This window comes from Pleuronectes platessa, chromosome 2 (genome assembly GCF_947347685.1).
Source record: "Pleuronectes platessa chromosome 2, fPlePla1.1, whole genome shotgun sequence".
NCBI classification, from domain to species: domain Eukaryota; kingdom Metazoa; phylum Chordata; class Actinopteri; order Pleuronectiformes; family Pleuronectidae; genus Pleuronectes; species Pleuronectes platessa.
This window is the reverse complement of record NC_070627.1, coordinates 12,719,059-12,739,092: the sequence shown is the minus strand read 5'-3', so window position 1 is coordinate 12,739,092 and position 20,034 is coordinate 12,719,059. Positions and strand designations below refer to the sequence as shown.

Genomic DNA, 20,034 nt, shown 5'->3' with positions numbered 1-20,034 from the left:
GAGTGACCATTGGAGATAGTCAGCAGCACAAAAGTAATACAATACCCATTTAAAAACAATTGAAATGTTTTACTGAAGTTTTTATTTATTAATTCTATTTGTGCTTTTAGCACAAACTGCATCCCAAACACCTTCCAAAAACTGACAGTGTGAGCAATGCTGTCCCAGATAGTGACATAATGGATGGGAGAGGATACATTTAAAGAGAAAGGGAGAAGAAAAAAAAAAAAAGGCACAACCATCCCCCTCCACTTCTTGAAATGCTCCTGCCAGTCAGTCTTACAGAGAAGGGCCATAAGCCACACCACAAAGTAAAGTTAGAGTCCACTTAAGTTACTCCCAAATGATCTCACTAGCAGTGGCCCTCTCTCAGTGCAAGGAAAGGGGGGAGATAAGGTGGACAAGACAGGAATGCTACCAACTCTTGGTGACTGTTCTCACAGTTTTCAGTAGAACTGCTTGATAGATTCACCTTCCCGACACCCACATAAAGAAGCCACCATACCTATATACAGGGAGCATAACATTCTTTCCCATGGTCTGTACAATTAGGCCTATACATTATTTACTGTGCATAATCTAATACAAAACAAAATATCACTCAGCTGAAATACAACATCTCCATCAATCTCCTCTTCAATAGCAGTGACTTTAAAGTTGAAGCCAAAGCAGGGCATGGTTAGACTATCCAGTTCTGTGTCTTTCAAATAAAAAAATTCACATTTTTAAATGGTAACGTGGTTGAGGAGATCGGCCCCAAAACAAACAAAAAAAATATTTGCTATCCAGCTCAGTGTTCATTTTCTTATGGCCGGAACTCCAATTCATCTACACTTATGACCCTGGCCGGCATGGAGGGGAGTGGCTGTTCCAACACATCTGTCCCAAACCACTTGGCGAGGCCTAGAGGGGGGCTGCCTCCATGTCGCTGGGAGCCGTTTGTCCGGTGAGGGCCTTGGATCTGTGACATTGGGCCTTGGACACTGGGATGAACTGCAAAATGGAAAGAAAAGTAAATAAAGTTTAATCCAAAAGTTAATAAACCTATAAAGGTTCTCACCCAATACAAGTTATATATACACAGGATTTTAAGCACCAATGTAGCAGCAAACAACAGTTTTCTGAGTAAAGATAAGTGGAGTAATGGCATCCTGAGCAGAGAATGACACCTCACTGTGTGTCGTGATCCAAGCTCTTTGTTGTATTTGCAATGTGTGTGCGTGAGCGAATGTTAGTCCTGTCTGCAAAGCCACAACCTAGTTTTATAAATGTGCAGAGTGGCAGGATTAGTGCAAAGTGCTCTAATCGTTCCGGAATTTCCTCCAGCAAAACTAAAAAGGTCCCCAACAAACAAAATGGCACCAAGTCAATATTGGTCTTACTTTAGAGAATTAGAGATCGATGAGCAGAGAAAAAGGCTCCAAGTTACTACAGTATATAATTTAACAAATGTGTAATTTATGACTAGTTCAAGTGGGAATTAATTTGCCATTACTAATACTTACAGTAATGTAGGAGAGTCTACGGCACATATACAAGCTCTAACAAAAAAATTTCATGTGAGGTCTGTATGGGTTTATTCTGATTAGCTCTCTGCAGTTTATAACATTACATCTAGATACAGTCTAATAAAAAGATTATCTTGTGAATATGCACTCATGGAAGATTTTAAAGACTCCTTTCTCACCTTAAGCTGTAAACTTATAGACAAATCAAAACCTCTGAGGCTATTTGATGCAAACACATCACCTCCACACTGTCCGATTAAGATTAAAGATTAAGATGCATTTATTAGTCCCAAACACATGCACAGACATGCACAGGCACACTCATGCAGGTAGGGAAATTTAACCTCTGCTTTTGACCCATCTGGTGCAGGACACACAGAGCAGTGAGCGACCATGAACGGCGCACAGGGAGCAGATGTTGGGGGAGTAAGGTGCCTTGCTCAGGGGCACTAGACAGGGCAGGGAGAATCCTCTTGGATTTTTGGACAGATAATTCCAGGTTAGTCTTTTTGTTGTTTCTCCGTGGAGTCGAACCAGAGACGAACCAGAGACCTTTTCTGTCCATAGTCTAAGTTTCTGCCACTAGTCCACCGCCTCTCCCCAATCAGTCCACCGCCTCTCCCTAATATTACTGTCAGCAGTAATATTTGACATCTCTTTAACTCACTTGGTCTTTGTTGCTGAAGGTGCTGCTGCATTGCTGCTAACTGCATCTGAGTACTGGCTCGAGGAGGTAGAAGTGGATGCCCTGCTGCATTTAGAGGGTACAGCGGTTGTCCCAGCAGGGCAGGAGGCAGGCCTTGAAGTTGTGCTAGGTCAACATGTGGTGGAAATATACCTGTAGAAGCAAGACCATTAGTTCTCAGAATCAAATAAACTACTCAGTCAATAAAAGCCTCACAGTCAAGAACAAGTTTTACTAAAGATGAGAACGCAGGCAACTTTTTTTTTGTTGCATACACTTACCTGCTTGCACAAGAGCAGGTCCGAGCTGTTGAGGCGGGATTCCCTGTGCCAGCATTTGCTGAACCACAGTAGGGTGCAGCTGGGGAGGAGGACGCACCATGGGTACATGGGATAGCATCGGCACTGGGTAGATGGGACGAGGGTAAGATGAGGATGGTCCTGGAGGTACCATGGTTGGTGTATGGCGTCCAGCGGAACCAGGCCTGAGGCGTTCCTGCTCCTTGCTTGGCTGCGAGCTGGCCTTTACCCCCGCAGACTGGGCTGCGTTCCAATCCATCGCTTCCAGGTTAACATTTGGGAAGCCGCTTTCTGTAATCACATAACTCAAATCTAAATTTTTGTGTTGTTGGACTTCATCTTGCACTCAAAATCAAGAAGTTTAGGATAAATAATGTGGTATACCCTCTTGAGAGTGCCCTCTTCCATCGTCCTTCGTGTCTGAACGGCTCAATGGGTCATCTCTGCTTTTTTCTTTTGTCGCATACATTTTGCGGATTACAGATGTGGGTGTAAATGAAGGAGACAACTGAAATAGTGAAAAAAATAAAATCAGTTGCAGCAATACCAGTTATATACAAAATAAAGGAATGTTTAAAGACTGGTTGGTTTTAAAAAAACTACTCGGTGGGGGAACTCAGTGTATTCTCACCATGCTAGTGACAGCATTGCCTGGAGAGTTTCTCCCTGCGGACTGAAGGCCTGGTCCAGGGGAGCAATTAACATGCTGCTGTCTGTTGATCACAAGCACATTAACCATGTCTAAATGCATTTTCAGCGCTCTATTTTTATAAAATTAACTAATAAGAGGTAGCACAGTATAAATTTTGTATCAGGATTAAATGGCCAATTTAAGCTTTAAAATATTGAGCTGTGCCTAAATGTCTTGAAAACCAACCTTATTCGAAAAGACCTGTCCAGTGGCTTGTTGTAATTGGACTGGAAGGAGTGGTGGGCATGTAGAGCGAGGTCCTGTTGGAATGCAAGTGCTTCCAGGTCGGCCTGATTCACTGGCATTGAGAGCGCCCTCATCTGGAGAAACAATATATACAGTTTAAAAGATCTCCAAATGATGACGTCTTCAGAGTTTAAAGCTAAACAGTATTTTGGTGAGCCATCATAATGCTCGTGGAGCCACCGAATTTTATACGCAACACTGAAAAGGTATTCTGGTGATTATAATCTCCACTTTATTAAAATCCAAGCAATTATTAATGTATAATGTAAACAAAACAGAATAAATTGTTTTAGCTCATGTGTGACATTTTTCTGAAATTCTAAGAATAAAGCTATTATTTCACATTTACTGAGTCCAGATATAAAAAGCAACCTGTTGCTGTGTCGAAGCTCCCGGGCTGATGGACCTGTGCATATCACCAAACTGTTCTGGCAGCATGGGCTGATGACCAACAGGATAACCTTGTGATAGAAGTAAAGATGTCAGATGTTGTGGCAGCATATAAAAAGGCTTTCGATGTTTAGAGTTTGAAATTGTAGCCGCTTTCTTATAATCTCTTAATCATTGACTAAGAAAAACACTTCCCACAATTATCCAAATAACTTTTGGATGCTTGGGCTCATTTCTGATTATTCTTAAACTTGTGGATGAAGTGTTAAAATTACAAGTCACTACAAATAAAATACTCTTATTCCATGGAGTGGTGTACAAGTGCTGCAACTTTTCACTGTTGTAAAGAATTTACCGGTTGGAGGTTGTAACCGACTGTTGAAGTAGTCAGGTGAGGGTGCCCTCTGTGGAAAGAGAGGGGGTGAAGGGCCCTTGTGTAGTAGCCGGGCAGAGGATGTTGGGCCCTCAGAACTGCCCAAAAGATTAACAAGTAGGGTGGGGGAGCCACTACGGACGGGTCCGCCCAAAAGCTCCTACAATACAAAAACATTTCCCGAAGAAAGCCACACTCATTTTAATGTTATTGGTCCAAGTTAGATTTTCTCCAGTTCAGATTAAACTCAAACTGCTGCACAAAAAACAGGTTAATCCTGCAATAATGATGTACTACTACACATGTCTGGTTTGTGACCAGATGCAAGTGTAATATGCACATGGGTTAGGAGCGCGACAGTAGGTATACACACCTGGAAAATGTTTTTCGGCTGCTGAGCAGGCACCTGAGATTGAGACATCGTCACCACAGCTGGGTCGGAAGTTTGCTGCATTGCACATGGAGAGAGAATGGGTTGTTCAGTACATGCAAGGTCAATTTGGGTCAATATGCAAGTCAGTTGTGCTTTTGGATGAATGTACATCTATCCAAGGACAATTGAAATGGTCTTCCCCTTGCTACGAACCAGATCGCTAAATCAGGAACTGATGTGACCCGAGTTTTCATTCAAACATATTAAAAACAAAAAACTGTACCAATTTGTGCCCATCGCTATTGCTTGAGTTAAAAAGTTGTTCAGTCTTCGCAATTGGAAAAATGTCTTTGTAAAGTCACCTGTGCTTCATTTCAACACACAATGCTGTTGCTAGTAAGTGTGCAAGCCTGAGGCTACATAAATAAAAAAGTTTTATAGAAATACTTACATTGTTTGAGTTGGTTTTGGGGTGAGTTGGCAGAGTCCCACTTGCCTTCATACTGCTCACTAGTTTATTAAAGGCAGACATGTCTGGGTCACGCGTGTGTGGACGGGCACTGGGCGCTCCAGTCAAAGCCTCCTCTAAATGCTCAGCCATGAAGGGCGTGCCGTTTCCCCTCTGTGGAGGCTGCACCTTTCGCACCTGTGGTTCTGAGGCCAGCTTCATCCCCTTCATCCCCCCCTCCACCTCTTCCAGTGAGAGCACCGCTCCACAGTTGGCTAGGGACAGATAAATATCAAGCATTAGGTAGCTGTTCCAAAGTTAACAAAACACTAAACAGATGTGGCAGAAACTGTCCCTTTTTATTTCATCTATAAATGTGTTCACAATTAAAATATGCCATGCTCAAATTTGTATCTACATTTCATGACCATGCATGAGCAGATTATCTTGTGCACAGTATATTCCCGGTTATGTGCGCTGCCATGAGTCTACACTTCAAACTTTTCATGAACTGGAACTTACTGCTTTCCCGTAGCCGAGCTTTGTTGACTGACAGGGTGGACAGTAGAGGCTTCAGGTCTATTTTGGCTTTGTGCAGCAGCTCCAGGATGTCCACCTTCTCTCTGCACTCTGATGATTGAATAGGTGTGAAGTATGTGACGGGGCCCTGGCCCTGGGACGTGCAGCGTGGTTCAAGACCTTCAATAAAAAGAGGATTCATTAAATATTGAAGACGTCAACTTAAAAATGTAAAGCCTGTTTGGGGATTTTTTAAATTTGTCATTGAACATCTGGATAGATTAAGCCAAGAAATCTTACAATACTGTTCTCTTGACCAATTTATTGTTAATTTATTATTGTTGCTGCTGAAGTAATTGCTAATTTATTAATCCTGAATTAAAGAATTTTACTCTGGCCTACTTTTAAGCAATAGTAGCATTAAAATTCTTCAGCCAAACACTGGGCAAGCCAAGGAAACCAAATCATTTACCTGCTAGTTTTTCCAGCTCCTCGTGAGGAGTGGACCTCAGGCTACTTGACTGGCTGCCTGACGGGCTCAGGTTACTGGAGAACCACTGACTGAAGCGGCTGGCTGACACAGGGCCCTCCCCCAAAACATCCTCAATCATCTGAAAGACAGAAACAGGCGCCTGTGAGTGCAAAACACAAAATCTGCAGACAGGCAACAGAAGGGTGCGAGAACAAATACACAACACTTGCGTTTAGCGTGCTTTCCATCAATTTAGCACAAAATGTACTGGACGTTTGAGCAGTGTCAATAAATGCACTGCTGCTTGGCATTAAGTTGATTTAACAACACAACCTCATTTAATTAGCAAACTGGTCGTATAAGGTCTCTGAATTAGTAACGAGGACTCACAGAAGCCAGTCCTGGCATGGTCTTCTCCAGATTGAAGAATTCATTGAAGTCAAAGTCTCCGGTCGACTGTTCCGGCAGAACGTCCGGGTGGGGAACCTCCTGGTCGGCTGACTGCAAAACCACCTCTTGTTCTTCCGCTTGTCCACCATTACATTCCACTACTGCACATAATAATAAGCTGGTTATTTAAATAATATCATATAAACTACATTAATATACTATTAGTGTTGATTTAATTCAGAGGCAAGATTTCCGAGAAAGTTTGACATGCCTTCTTTCAGAGACTCTGTTCGCTTCCTTGAGCGCTTGGACCTGCGTCTATCATCTTCCAGGATTTTGTCGTCGAATCCAATGAGCTCAATTGTCTCAGACTGGCTTGTCGGACCAGCAGAGAACCACTCTGGCTCCTCCTCTGCGTAAGAGTCATTCCTTCTCCTTTCACTAAAGACCCGTTTGTCACCAAAATCTCTCTGCAAATAATGACATGAGACAATGAAAATTTGAATAATTAACAGAACTATTCTCAAGGTAGATACTTTGTTTAAAATAACCACAAATGAAACGATAAAATAAAAAATGAAAGCTTATTAATTTTACTTAGGTGGAGTATAAACAGCTTGATGAAAATCTGCCTATTGCGTAAAAGAGGTGCTCTTTTGCATATCTAATCCTTAGCCATCCAAATTAGCATTGTAAACAAATGGTGACATCACTGCAATGCATATCTGAAAGCCGAGGGAAATTCATTATGGATGGACAGAAGGCAATCAACACCAACCCTGTATCTTTTATCTTTAAATTCTCTCTCCCGTTCCCTCTCCTTCTCCGCACGGGCTTCTCTCTCAAATGCGCGGGCAGCCATTATACGTCCACTACCAATTCTGCGTGCCCCTCCTAGACGGAGAGTTTCATTCTCCTTGTTTTCCAGGGGGCTAATTGGGCGACGGATGTGGGGTGCAGGCGCAGCGTTGCCTTGACATCCCCCTCCAAAGCTGCGTCGCTGTGGGCTCAGTATCACATCCAGATCATCCTCCTTTAACCGCTCACGAGGATCTGAATACAATTATAGCAATTTTGTGTTGACACAATCTACAACAGGCACAGGTCAACAAGCGTCTAACTATCTTGGAGTAAATAACTTTCTTATCCCTCCTGACAGCAAAGTTGTTGAATATTCCCTTAATCCAGGAGTTCTTAGCAGTTATGAGCATAACAATAACAAAAATCTCTGTTCACCTAGTTTTTCCCAGCTTCATGACGCTTCAAATAACTGAAGAACATTGGATGGTTAAAAAATAGTCATCTGTAGATTTATTAAAAAAAATATTTACCTGGGATTCTTCGTTTCAGAGGAACTCTGTCATCCAGATAGTCCTTCTTAAATCCTTCCACTGGAGAGCTGCGCTCTGAAGTGGGATAAAGGGAGGCATGCCACTTCTCAGGGTCCCAGACGCCATCACTATCAAAAGACCATTTGAAAAGCCTCAATTAAAAAGACCCTCACCTCTTTACTGTCAAGACAAACCTCAATGGAATCACGGAAAGGCCTCAAAAACATTTCATGTCTAATGTCCACTTTTTTAATAATGTATTTAACAGTTTTGAGTAATAGGACAGAGGAAGCACAATACAACTATATTTCGTGAATATAAGCATTGCCCCAAATACTACAAAAACAAACTATACATTTTAAACTTTGACAGGTGCACCAAGAAGAGTAATGATAAGTTTCATCATGCCATCTCCTTTTCATCTTTCATCCCAGATCTTAAGAAAAAAATCTGATCTAAATCTCGATTGAAATTGTTTGTAGGGCTGGCAATTAAAGGAAAAAGGTACAAGCTAAATCATACACATGACATGTTTGTTCCCAACTTGACATGTTTAACACAACCACAGCATCTTATGGGGAGGGTAAAACAAAAGTTAGAAATGATTATAAATTTGTTTGCCACGACTCTGGTAACAGCTACTGGGCGCCCCCTCCCCCCCCTTACTTTTCCAACAATTTAAATGAGTACTCGGTTATCATTAGAAGATGTGTTGATTTGCTTCTCCTTGCTCTTCTTTTTCTTATCAGAAACTTAAATTGTCAAGATATTTTTTCTTTGCAAATTGAGTAGAGAAGTGAGAATGAAAATTACAGATATGAATGAAAGTTGAAATGGAAGAACACCACCCCGACAGTGATGTGATCATCAAAAAATAAATAACCATAAGTATTTTAGGACTGGAGAAACAGAGTTCTGTGAATCGTATAGTGGCGACAAAGGGGCGACTCTTGAGAAAGTAGCTACAAAAGAGTGCAGTGAGCACATTAACAGACAGCAGCTCATTTCAATTAGTGAAAACTGATATGACCACCATCAACATTTATAATTTAAACTGACTGCAACTTAGAACTAGATAAAAATGAGAAGCTGCAGCATCCAATAACCTTGTTGAATATCGTGATGACGGTATGACTTGTGATAATCGAACCGTCCCTGGCTACGGATGCAGGGACCACAGCAGAAGGCACACATCCCGGCCTCAGCGCAACCAGGTCCGGGGCAGACCCCCACAGAGCCATACACAGCTCCACTAAGTCCACTTACCAGGATCATTTGGAGTATTTACATACACCTTCATACAGTCATTCATGTCATCTGGCTCCGAGTTCATTACCACCTGAAAACCTTTATCAGTTTTAACACTGCTTGGGCTGAATTTGATAATATGCATTCTTCGTGCAAGTGCTCCTCCTTGTGCTTATGTATGTTTAGCCAGAAATGTGAGTGAAATGCTCGAACTGCTGTGGCCAAGGTAAAAAAGATACAAAGTTGCATCAAAAAGGAGACAAAACAAGTATCTTAGTCTATCCTTTTTTGAACCACATAATATTTGGTTATAAAATTATATAAAATCACTAAATAATTTGTTTATGTCCCAAGGAATAAAGACTTACCTGTCGTAATTCTCAGACAGACAGTCTGGCCTCTCATTGGAGATTGGCAGTTCTTTTATTTCAAGAAGCTCCTCCTAAACAGCAACAATAAAAAAAAAAAAAAAGGGGTTAAGATCTCTACTCAGTATATTATCACAACCTGTGTTTTTTACCGTTCATCTTGTTACCTTAGTGTATCTGTGTGGAGCCGCGGCTGCTGGTTGTTGCTCAACTTCATCCGCAGCAACATCGTCAGTCTTCGGCTCGACACAAGCATCGTTCTCCATGATTGATTTCAGATAGAGAACCAACAGCTTCTTCACCAATAATGTCTCTGTTGGAAACAAAGTAAAGTTGATCGTTAATCCACCGTGTCCTCATGTTTACCCGACTGCCACGGCAGACGATAATCAATTGATTGATGAAAGCAGCAAACAATCCAAACTGGTTAGAAAAACACAACCATAAAAAACAAAGCAGAAACTGTCATCAAACTAGCAATACACTTTATCGGAGGACGAGCTAACTTACATGGGGACAGGTTCAGCTAACGCTGCTAGCCAATTAGCAAGTTAATTGAAAACAGCCAGTGACGCCGGCGTTGGACGTGACATGTCAATGACAAAAAAATCCACTAGCGTTGGTTTTAATTAATGGATTCCCGTTGGTTTCTGGGCTGTGAACGAACACGTTTGAAATGAATACAACCTCAGCCAGAACAAAAACACCCACACCACCTCGCCAAGCTTTGTCCAAATGCATCAACTCTCCACTGAGTTTTAGGAGACTAAGCGACAACAATTAGCCCGATGGAGGGTTTGCTAGCTCGCGACCCACATCCAGTGAATTTGACACCTCATGAGTTGTAAAATATTTACAATAAACACCATCGAGCTGGTAGATTGATACAACTTACTGGGTTTGAACGTTGTGTGGGGGGGCTGGCCGAACGGCGTCAGCTCACGATAGTTAGCTAGCTAGCTAGCTAACCTAGCACCTTTAGCTAGCTAGCTAACTAGCTGGGCAATGGGGATAATGCCCACCCAGCGAGCAACAAACCTAAAGCCGGCTGAGTAGTTTTCGAGATTTTAGTAAAACAATATGTACTAGGGTAACGTAAAACAATAACACGGGTCTAAATAACGAATTAATTCACACAGAGACTGTGTAATCTCAAATAATAGTCGGATCTTTCTCTGTTTTCTAAGTCGAAGCACCAATTTTCCTCTGATCGCCGCTTTAAGAAGGTCCTAGGAAAGATCACACTGTGCCCGCTGCGCCTTTGTAGAATTTTCAACAGTCGAGTGTACGTCCGCCTTATCACATTTTATAACCCGAACCATGATATATAAAGCAGCTGTTAGTAGCATAGAAAATGTGTTCGGCTGTGCACACTGTGTAAAAAAAACCACGTGCTTTGTATAAATATATATTAATAAAATTCAAGAACAAACATCAGGCATTATTGCGGACAGCTATTCTTTGTTTAGGGGTTTGCTTGATATTGTATACGTCACAGCCATCTGCTCGGGCTACGCTGCAAATGAGACACCCCGCCCTCTCGTGCTGTCAAGGTGTGATACTGCGCGTAGCCTTTAGTCTGTCAGGACCCCGGTGGCGTTCCTGACTTTTCTGTTTACGGGACAGTAAACATGTCTCAGCTGGAGAACACGAGGGAAGGTTCTCTTCAACTCCTGCATCAGTCACAGTCTGAACACATCTGTAAATAAAGTAGAAAGACCGGAAAGAGAAGTTTGACGCAGTCTGCGGAGTGCGCAGGACGGCGGCGCAGCCTGTTGCCGTTGGCAACTGGATCTCTGGACCGTCCCCCAGTCCTCACGTGACAAGGAAAAACAAACGCGCGGCACTTGGAGACAGTTTCAGTCTCTTCAAGTCGGTGACACATGTCAGTGTTGTTGTGTGGACCGTGACAAAGTTTCCGTCACCGTGGATTTACCTCCAGAACCGACGCCGATGATTGAATATGATGCAGAGTAGAAGGACGGACGCGGGAACGAGCTGTGTGAGATCGGGAGGGGAAACCAAAGCACTCCGCAGAGATCACTGCAACTGGAATAGAGGTGGAAGACTCCAGGAGCTGAGAATCAGGTGCGGAATCACTTCGTGGAGTCTGGGTTTTCATTTACTGATCTTGTTAGTCCCACAATGGGGACATGATTACAGCAGCAGGAGTCAAAATAGGCATCAGTTAGTTGTAAGTAACCTGCTTAAGTGTAATGGATACATATTTAGAATAAAATGAATGTAATGAAACTAATATATATAGTGTAAAGAAACTGTGCACATGAACTGTTGATATTGGATAGTTAATAGAGTTACAGTGCAGTCCGAATGGTGGTGATCATGTATAATTTCTTCTGACCTTTCCAACCTCTGCAGGCACCTGGCCAGAAAGTTCCTGCACATGTGGATGGAGAAAACCTTTGGTCGAGTTCCCCCTCAAAAAGCCAGGTGACGTGGCACATTTATTTAGTAAATAAGTTGTGTTTAAATCTCATTCTGTGTCATGACACTCGCTGAAGGGATCACTGTGTGGTGCAGGTCTCACTACGACAGTGTGGTGCTGAGACAAGCCATGGAAGGATGGAGAGACGAGTGGTGGACGTCCAGGAGAGAGTGGAGTCTGACAACAAGGGCCCAGTGTCACTACAGGTCAGCTCAAACAGTTACAGGTTGTATTTAAGTACAAATCTACAGTACTTCACTTGATTATTTCGATTTTGGACTTAATTTGGACTTTTTACTCCATGACATTTATCTTACAAGACCAGCCATTTCATCTAAATAATTGATAAAATAGTTTTGCACAAAAAGGAATAGTTGGATATATTATATCTGTGGGGCTCAGCTTTGCTTTTTGATTCTCTCATGGGTCATCTCATTATTTTCTTGTGAAACCTCTTGAGGGCCAATGCTGATACAGAATTTAAACGGTAAAAAAAAACAATTACGATATATTGGCTGATATAAACATTGAGGTCAAAAAGTCTGAGACGCCCTTGACAAACCTCTAATATTTACACATACAATAGACCCCGATTTCTTTTTAAATCCCCAGAAGTTATGTCATGTCAAATGAGGAGGAAATGTTGAAGATTCAGCACTTAAGCCCCAAAGTAAAGCAAATTAAAGGAATTGACTTTGCACCCTTCTGGATTCTTTGAGTTTCATCCCTTCAGTTGACGCTTGAGTTAAAATGACACTCAGATGAATTTGATCCACCAATCAGAGCAAGTGTCCACCTAATATAAATAAGGCTTTGCCTCAAATGATGGCTATATATGTCGTCACTATAGTTTGGTAGATTGTTGTTCCATTTGTGGCTGTGGCTCAGAATCTGGATCCCCAGCTCAGGGAACACACGGATCCAGAAATTTCCACTGAAAGCTGTTTTGCTAGCATACAAATAATGTGTGTGAATGTGTGTAAATGGGTGAAGCTGGTCCCTGATGATTGTTGTGTTTGCTTATTAAATACTTTGTGTTTCAGGTATTATCTGTGTAACTTGGCGTTCCATCGCTGGAAAACATATATCTCACTGCAGAGGGAAAAGAAGAGCAAACTGAAAAACGCTCAATCATACGGTATAAATTATAGAATTGGATAAGTAGATCCAACCTAATATAACCTCACGTCATTCAGATACACATGAAGCTGCTGTGACACTTATCACTTTGTTTCATGGACCAGCTGACAGGCAACGGATACGTCTGGTCTGGGAGAGGTGGGAGGCTTTCATAGAGATGAGACGGATGAAGAAGAGGATAATAAAATCAGCTGTTGAGCATAACAGACTCGCAGCTCTGCAGTAAGTGACCTCCAGTCCCAAGGCACAGTACTGTAGAGACGATCCTCCCTGATGGTGTCATCACGCCCTTAGCTTCGGTCGTGTAGTTCTACACTCATGATGTTTTACTGTGCAGCTCTGCATGGAGCTTATGGCGGACCAGGCTGCAGCAGCTTCAACACCTTAACACTTTGGAGGAGCAAACTGTCAAACAGCAGGCGCTGGCTTTAAAGAAGAAGGTAAACACTTCATCTGACTCATTCATAACTCGTTTCTTCTCATTATCCATTGCCGCGACATACATTCTGACCTCTGTAGTATTTCCTCTGTGGTTATTTAGGTTGTGGGATGTGTGCTCTGCTCTCTTTTTGTAAAGGCCTGGCTTCAGTGGACAGAGATGCACGTAGCTTTTCGTTGTAAGAAAGAGAAAGAATCCAGAGCTTCACTTCACTTCATCGTCAAACTGAAAAGAAACACAATGCATCAGTGGACGAGTTATGTGTCCAGCTGCCAGACCAAAAGAACATCACAAGGTCATTTTAATTACCTGCCTGTTATACATACTTATTCTGTTTATGTTCCCCTTTTTTTAGATGTATTATTCAGTTATTTGTTAATACGCCTGTTTTGATTTTTGTAGCCGCAGCACAGCGTGCCTGTTACCTCCGCCTGGTGAGGACGTGTTGGAGTCGTTGGAGGAAGGCGTTGCATCGCAGGTGGAGTGAGGAGGTGCGATTACAAGCTGCAGGGCAGTTAGCCACACAGAGCACTCAACGCAGAGCACTGGAGCGATGGAGAACTTGTATCCTAATCAATACCCAATCTTTCATTTTCTACGGCAGCATCAAAAGTCTGTAGAATTGTGAGTTGCTGTAATGATCAGTTCAGGCGTTTGATTCTTGAGCTCATCAGTAGATGTGACGCTCTGCAAACACGAAGCTGAAATGAACCAGATGGCGATTCAACACCACCAGCATCATCTGTTGGTAAGAACCAAACATTAAGCTACTGCATATAATGATGCAGTTTGTGATCAGTTCATGTGTTGAAGTGTGTTCTTGTTGCAGAGCTCTGGACTGCAGGGACTTTTTCTCAACGTCACCTGGAACAAAACACATCGCTTGAACAACAACATGGCTGTCCAGCATTATCATCAAACCGTAAACAACAACAATTCAGTCCTCAACCAAGAAATACACGATAAGTGAAGAACTTAAATTAAAGTGACCATTGATTGAATGGTTGGAGTTTTGTGTTTTGTGTAGATGATGAGGAGGTTTTGGAGGCTGTGGCAGGATCGACTGGAGGAGGCTGAAGACAAGAGTATCCAACCTCAAATAGAAAAGGCAGCGACCAACTACAGGTGCTTTTATTCTTTAGCTTCAAATATATTAGCCCTGAAGAGAAATAATATATGAATTGATACAAACCGTAACATCAGTATGTTTATCACTTAATTTTATGTCATTCCTTTGTGATTCATTTGGATTTGAATCTATCTGTCCATCCGTTTTGCATTTTGACAGCATGTCCGTGCTCAGCAGCTCTTTTCACGGCTCGAGGGAGAGACCGTTCTCCGAGCGAATGGTACGTCAGCTGTAGATGGAAAAACTACATTGTTGATTTTGTGTGTGCATCAGACACTGACAGTTAACTCGTTATCAGGCAATTCTCCAGGAGGAGCAATACCACATGCAGAGAGCCTTTGCTTGCTGGAGGCAAAGGACAGAGCAGCGGATCAGTGAGGAGGAGAAAAAGGAAGCTTCAGAGCATCTGAACCTGCAGCGACTTCTCCACAAGACGGTGACGCAGTGGAAGGAAAACAGCTCTGAGATACGAGACAGGTGAGGAAAACTCTGTACTGCTGCAGGGATTTATCTGTTCTAGTTACAAGTATCTTTGTACCACTACTCGTAAGTATATCAGTGCCGCGAGATCTCAGAGCTGCGAGTTCACAGGTTTGTTTATTTCTGTGGCAGGAGGAGTCGAGAACATCAGGCCTGTCATCAGGGGGACCTGTGTCGCTTCAAATGGGCTCTGGAGAAATGGAAAAAGGTGCTTTTTTCATTTCTGTCTGTCCTTACACCTTCATTTTATTTTATAATATTTTTTCCGATTAGTTGCTGATTATTTTCTGCTTTTTTTCCGGGTGTTTGATCAGTTTGTCCAGATCAAGAGAGAGAAAAAAAGCAAACTGGAGGAGATGCAGCGTTTCGATGAAACTAACATTCTCAAACACACCTTTATGGCCTGGAGGGTATATTGATCTTACTTACAGGCAATGTAATCACATGATATCATGCACTGGATTTGATAAAGCTAATGGGAAAGCTGTTAACACTGTGGCTGTATTCACAGACACACCATCTGCAAATGTGTCACATCTACGCTAAGGCAGAGGAACTTCACAGAAAGAAAACCCAGAACTTTCTCAGGTATTAAACACAAACGTAGGGATTTCATTATGTCAGCTGAAATCAAAGTTTGTGTTTCTCTAATCAGAAACGACAGGTTTGTATCAGCATCATCAGTTTCAATCATGTCTCTCCAGAAGGGTTCTGTTAGTGTGGAGGGAGAACGCAGGGCTGCAGGCAGAGAGTCGACACCTGGAGCAACGAGCACAGAATCACTCTCAGCACTTTCTTCTGTCTAAGGTGGAAATCAGTCTTGGGCCTTTATCTTAAAAAAGAATTGTTTTATCTGAGCCTTTGTTTATTGCTTTCTTGCTCTAAATCTCCAAAGGTGTTTCTTGCATGGAGAGAAGTAACAACACTCGCAGTGATAAAGCACCACCAGCAGGGGGAGGCAGTCAGCAGGGCTCAGAGAGCCATAAACCAAGGTAACAAGTTTGTTTGTTTGTTTAATGCATTTTGATTGGCTCTCACATCGTACAGCTCATTAATGAAATTTCAAAGAATCATAAAACAAGCAAACCAAGAGTGGCTTTCTTTTTACAAGTAAATACCCCTGGATTTTACAGTGATTTATTGTATAAACCACAAGATTCCTCCATAAAAATTCACTTGGCACTGTTCAGTATTTTCACCACAGATTATATTACAGCTTGGATCTGGAATCAACTGCAACTTATAGGCTGATGTTTTCTGTGTTTAGTGTTTCTGCTGCAGTCGTTCACTCAGTGGAGGAAACGAACCAGAGAGGCTCGCAAGGAGAGGATGTGTATGGAGAAAGCCAGATGGCATCATGAATCCAAACTCCTCTCTAAAGCACTGAAACATTGGAATAAGCATCAAGACCAAAACCGGAAAAATAAGGTTTATAATGTATTTTCTCTTTGTTTTGTAAATCCCCAAGCTGTGATATGAATTCTTAAGAATATTTCCTCTTCATAGGTGATGAAGCGTCAAGGAATCTTGTTGCTGAGATTGAAGATGTACCAGACCTACTATGAACAATGGAAAACAAAGGTTTGTTGATGTTTCACATGCTCAACTTCTAAAGAGGCAAACCATTGATTTTACACATAAGGATCAGTTTACTTTTCATGAAGAGCATTATAAACAATCGTACTAATGCTCAGCCAGTGAAAACTGTTGTATAATGTCTTTGTGGTTTTGAAGAAGGTTATTAAAGTTCAGAGTTTAACTCGATTTATCAGTTGGACGACAATATCAGCTAATTCGCAGTGTATATATGATATTGGCCGACAAAAGAACATATGTGTTTCTGCAACTTTGATTTTGACTAAATTGTATCAAATAATCTCTTACATTCCCTCAATTTAATCATAAATAGGAAAACATAAATTGCTGGACTTGCCCATTAAAACTGATAGTCATAGTTGAAAAGCGAGAATCACCACTCTTATTTGTATGGTTTTCTTTCTGGTGGTGCTAATAGTTCAGCTTGCCACATGGAAAATGAATGTGAGTAGCTATTGAATATATGTGGTTTGATTTCCCACAGTTTAAGTGGCTGTGAGTTTATCTCCTGAGAACTCTTGCTCTCCCATCAGCTGTAACACCCTGACGTGTCTAACTATCACCTGCTGTGCACCTCTCTACCTCATCTCCCACACAGATGTAGCCCCTAATACTTCTGTACTGTACCTTAGCTTTGGTGTTGTCCCTCAGTTGTATCTCACTTTGGAGAAAAGTGTCTGCCCGACGATGACATTTAAATCACTTGGGTTTATTTCCTGCAAACAGCTGCAGCGCAGACGAAGAGAAGCTAAGCAGACGGAGAAAGCGCTCTGGCACTGGTCTCTCACTCTTCAGTCCAAGGTAACACGTCTTTTTTTCTCAGGGCCCCCTTGATAAATTCAGGCGAGAAGATTACTGAGCTGCTTCTCACTCTAACGTGTTTGATGTGTCTCGGTGCATGTGCTGCAGGTGCTGTACGGATGGAGGCTGATGGTCACTGAGCAACGCCAGAAGCAGGAGCAGGCGGCCTCAGCTGCTCGGGTCTACAGAGACCAGCTGCTGAGGGAGGGCGTCACGTGCATCCTCACATATGCTGCTCACATGAACGACCTCACGCCGAGCCTCACGCAGCACAGCCAAGAACAAGTGGGTATCCGAGTGGGAAAATCTTCTATCACTTCACCGTGAGTGCTATCTCCTCAAGTCTGTCCTGTGTCCTGCAGAGATCCCGGCATCTCCAGAGAGTGGTCAGACGTTGTGCTATGCGGTGGAAGCAGCGGGCGCTTTGTAAACCTCAAAGAGAAAAAGCAGCTTTAGAGCAACTTCGGAAAAAGAAAGTGACCTTCTGTTTGACGACACGTGGACCAGAGAGGGTTCCCGAGTCTAACTCAGTGGACCAGGAAGCTGAAGACGTAGGGCTCTGCAGGCTGTGAGTCTGAGTCTCTGACACGGTGAAGCTGTGCTCAACACATGAACACATGTCTCACATTTTTGTTTTTTTAAACAGGCTTCCTACAAATATCACTCGACGACAACCCCGTCGCTGCAGAGAGCAGTTTGAGTCTCCGGTCTCAGTCCTGCTACACACGTGGTAAATCGATTTTTCAAGCACTACATTATTTTGTGATCTTGAATATGTTTCTCATATTTCAAATCATAAATTGAAACCAAAACCCTTCAGTTGTCAGAACAACCAGACCGGCCTCCATCCTGCTGATGCCCTGGTTAGATCCACTCATCAATGCTCCATCACATCCACTGTGTCCCCCTCTGAAGCTCATGCATCTGTTGCTGACTCTTCTCAAAGAAGCGAAGACCTTCTTTTGCCTCCTTCTGCTTTCATGAACACTGGGTCTCAATCTATGGTAATAATCACCTGGTTGAGTTGCACAGATATCAACACAAATTCAGTGCTTAACTGAGAAAATATAATTGATTTTTTTTAATTTTTTCCAAGTTGGGAAAAAGCAGAGGGACTGGGGACACCCCCTGTGTTTCTTTTCATCAGTTTGATACTCCCTTCAAACATTACTCCAGGTATCCAGGTAGGTCGGCTGCACTATTTCTTTTCAGTGATTATGAAAAAACAAGATTTTTAAGTTGATATTATGTTTTGTCCAATGAAGAAACTGAGGGTCTTGATGTAGAAGAAGCAAGAACTGATCCAACGTCATTTCTGACGAGAGAACTGCTCAGCATTCAGCTCAACATGAAGAGTTTCCAACGGGACAGGAAACAGCTCAGGTGAAGAAAAGAGCCGTTTTCTCTTTCTTCTTGGGCAGTTGTTAATGTTATCGCTATAGTAACTGATGCTTTCTGTGTGTGTGTCTGTGTGTGTGTGTGTATCTGTTTGTGTGTGTGTGTGTGTTCAGGTCATGGCAGAAACTGAGAGAGGTGTTGCAGAGTTGGCTGCAAACCAGTGGAGAGGATGAGCAAATGGAAAAAGATTCAGTGAGTCAGGAGTTGAAGGAGGTAAGGAGATCAGATCATGTTACATGTTCAACAGGTAACAACACTTTCTTACTGTGAAATCCAGCGGCTGCACGAGAACACAATTATCAGTGTTGTTTTGTTGACTTAAAAGTAGTTTGATTTGTGATTAACAATTAGTTATTTTACTCCTTGATTTAGTCCCTAAATTTTACTCACATTTTCAAACATCAACAGTGAGCTTAGGTCAAGTCTATTCATTATTTGTAAAATCATTTTAAACCAAAGAATACTTTAATTAAAAATGTTTTGCTGATTGTCCCCTCATGTCATTAATTTCACAAATAACAATCTCTAAATTACAAATAAAACCATGTATTGCTAATGAGAGAACGATGCGCTGTATCCACACTGGGTCTGATGATGATCTTGTTCATCAACAATGGTCTGAGAAATCTCCAATAGCCTAAAGTCAATACTCCATCTGCCACATAATAGTAAGTCAATCCATCCATCAATTATCTGTACAACTTATCCTTTGAGTAATTGGATGTTAGCGTCTCCAGTTAACCCAAGCTGGATGTCGCTGGATGTGGGAGAAAGCCTGAGAACTCGCTCTGGATCTGATTTTGCCTGAGTCACAGTGGATGTTCTTGTTGTTGACAGCTGGACGAGCGCATCGACAGGCTCTCCTCCGAACTGACCAATCAGAAGCCAAAGATGCTGCTGCACGCAGAGCGGGTGCAGCGTTTACAGACTGCCCTCCACACGTCGGGGGTGATTGCTCTCAGTCGGAAAACGAGAGAGATGGAAACTGTTTACAACGTGACAGGAAACAGAACCGGTCCTCACACACTCCCAGAGTGATGAAACCTGCTACACGTTCAGACTGTTCTTCTACCACGATCACATTCATTATAAAATTGTGAGACTCCGATAAAGATTTGGGAATTTAATGAATAAAATGTGGACACATATGCAGCTGTAAGCTTACTTTTTTGAACTTTTAAACCTGTGCCGCACTCAGCTTGAGTAAAAACCTGCTCTCCATGTGATGTTATTTATTAAATATCATGTAAATGGTCTTAAAACT

At 42.2% G+C, this 20,034-nt stretch overlaps 2 protein-coding genes across 5 annotated transcripts; one reads left to right on the top strand and one right to left on the bottom strand.

Moving 5' to 3' along the window:
* Positions 1 to 63: 63 nt before the first annotated feature.
* On the bottom strand, positions 64 to 10,602 carry eif4enif1 (eukaryotic translation initiation factor 4E nuclear import factor 1). Of its 3 annotated transcripts, XM_053431793.1 has the most exons (20): positions 10,237 to 10,602; positions 9,852 to 9,996; positions 9,509 to 9,654; positions 9,342 to 9,415; positions 7,726 to 7,853; positions 7,173 to 7,447; positions 6,666 to 6,864; positions 6,395 to 6,555; positions 6,005 to 6,143; positions 5,536 to 5,712; positions 5,017 to 5,288; positions 4,566 to 4,640; positions 4,175 to 4,352; positions 3,802 to 3,890; positions 3,370 to 3,503; positions 3,124 to 3,205; positions 2,877 to 3,000; positions 2,475 to 2,804; positions 2,176 to 2,346; positions 64 to 993 (listed from the first exon to the last, which is right to left on the bottom strand). In XM_053431793.1, exons 3-20 carry the CDS (start codon positions 9,605 to 9,607, stop codon positions 806 to 808), a joined length of 2,895 nt encoding a protein of 964 aa, XP_053287768.1. In that variant the 5' UTR covers positions 9,608 to 9,654; positions 9,852 to 9,996; positions 10,237 to 10,602; the 3' UTR covers positions 64 to 805. The 3 variants fall into 3 exon arrangements, with proteins under 3 accessions (XP_053287768.1, XP_053287759.1, XP_053287777.1); XM_053431784.1 differs by lacking the exon at positions 9,852 to 9,996; XM_053431802.1 differs by lacking the exon at positions 9,852 to 9,996 and having other exon boundaries at positions 2,475 to 2,783.
* Positions 10,603 to 10,875: 273 nt separating this feature from the next.
* Positions 10,876 to 19,918, top strand: sfi1 (SFI1 centrin binding protein). Of its 2 annotated transcripts, none has more exons than XM_053446478.1 (29): positions 10,876 to 11,429; positions 11,721 to 11,792; positions 11,883 to 11,993; positions 12,831 to 12,925; positions 13,032 to 13,149; positions 13,265 to 13,367; positions 13,505 to 13,661; positions 13,769 to 13,930; positions 14,044 to 14,114; positions 14,196 to 14,288; positions 14,394 to 14,491; positions 14,655 to 14,715; positions 14,794 to 14,972; positions 15,108 to 15,183; positions 15,290 to 15,385; positions 15,487 to 15,563; positions 15,683 to 15,782; positions 15,871 to 15,967; positions 16,243 to 16,403; positions 16,482 to 16,556; positions 17,298 to 17,372; positions 17,481 to 17,657; positions 17,735 to 17,940; positions 18,019 to 18,102; positions 18,193 to 18,376; positions 18,469 to 18,556; positions 18,638 to 18,755; positions 18,884 to 18,983; positions 19,608 to 19,918. In XM_053446478.1, the coding sequence occupies exons 1-29, from the start codon at positions 11,305 to 11,307 to the stop codon at positions 19,806 to 19,808; spliced, it is 3,360 nt and encodes a 1,119-aa protein (XP_053302453.1). In that variant the 5' UTR covers positions 10,876 to 11,304; the 3' UTR covers positions 19,809 to 19,918. The 2 variants fall into 2 exon arrangements, with proteins under 2 accessions (XP_053302453.1, XP_053302446.1); XM_053446471.1 differs by having other exon boundaries at positions 10,877 to 11,429; positions 15,680 to 15,782.
* Positions 19,919 to 20,034: the final 116 nt, after the last annotated feature.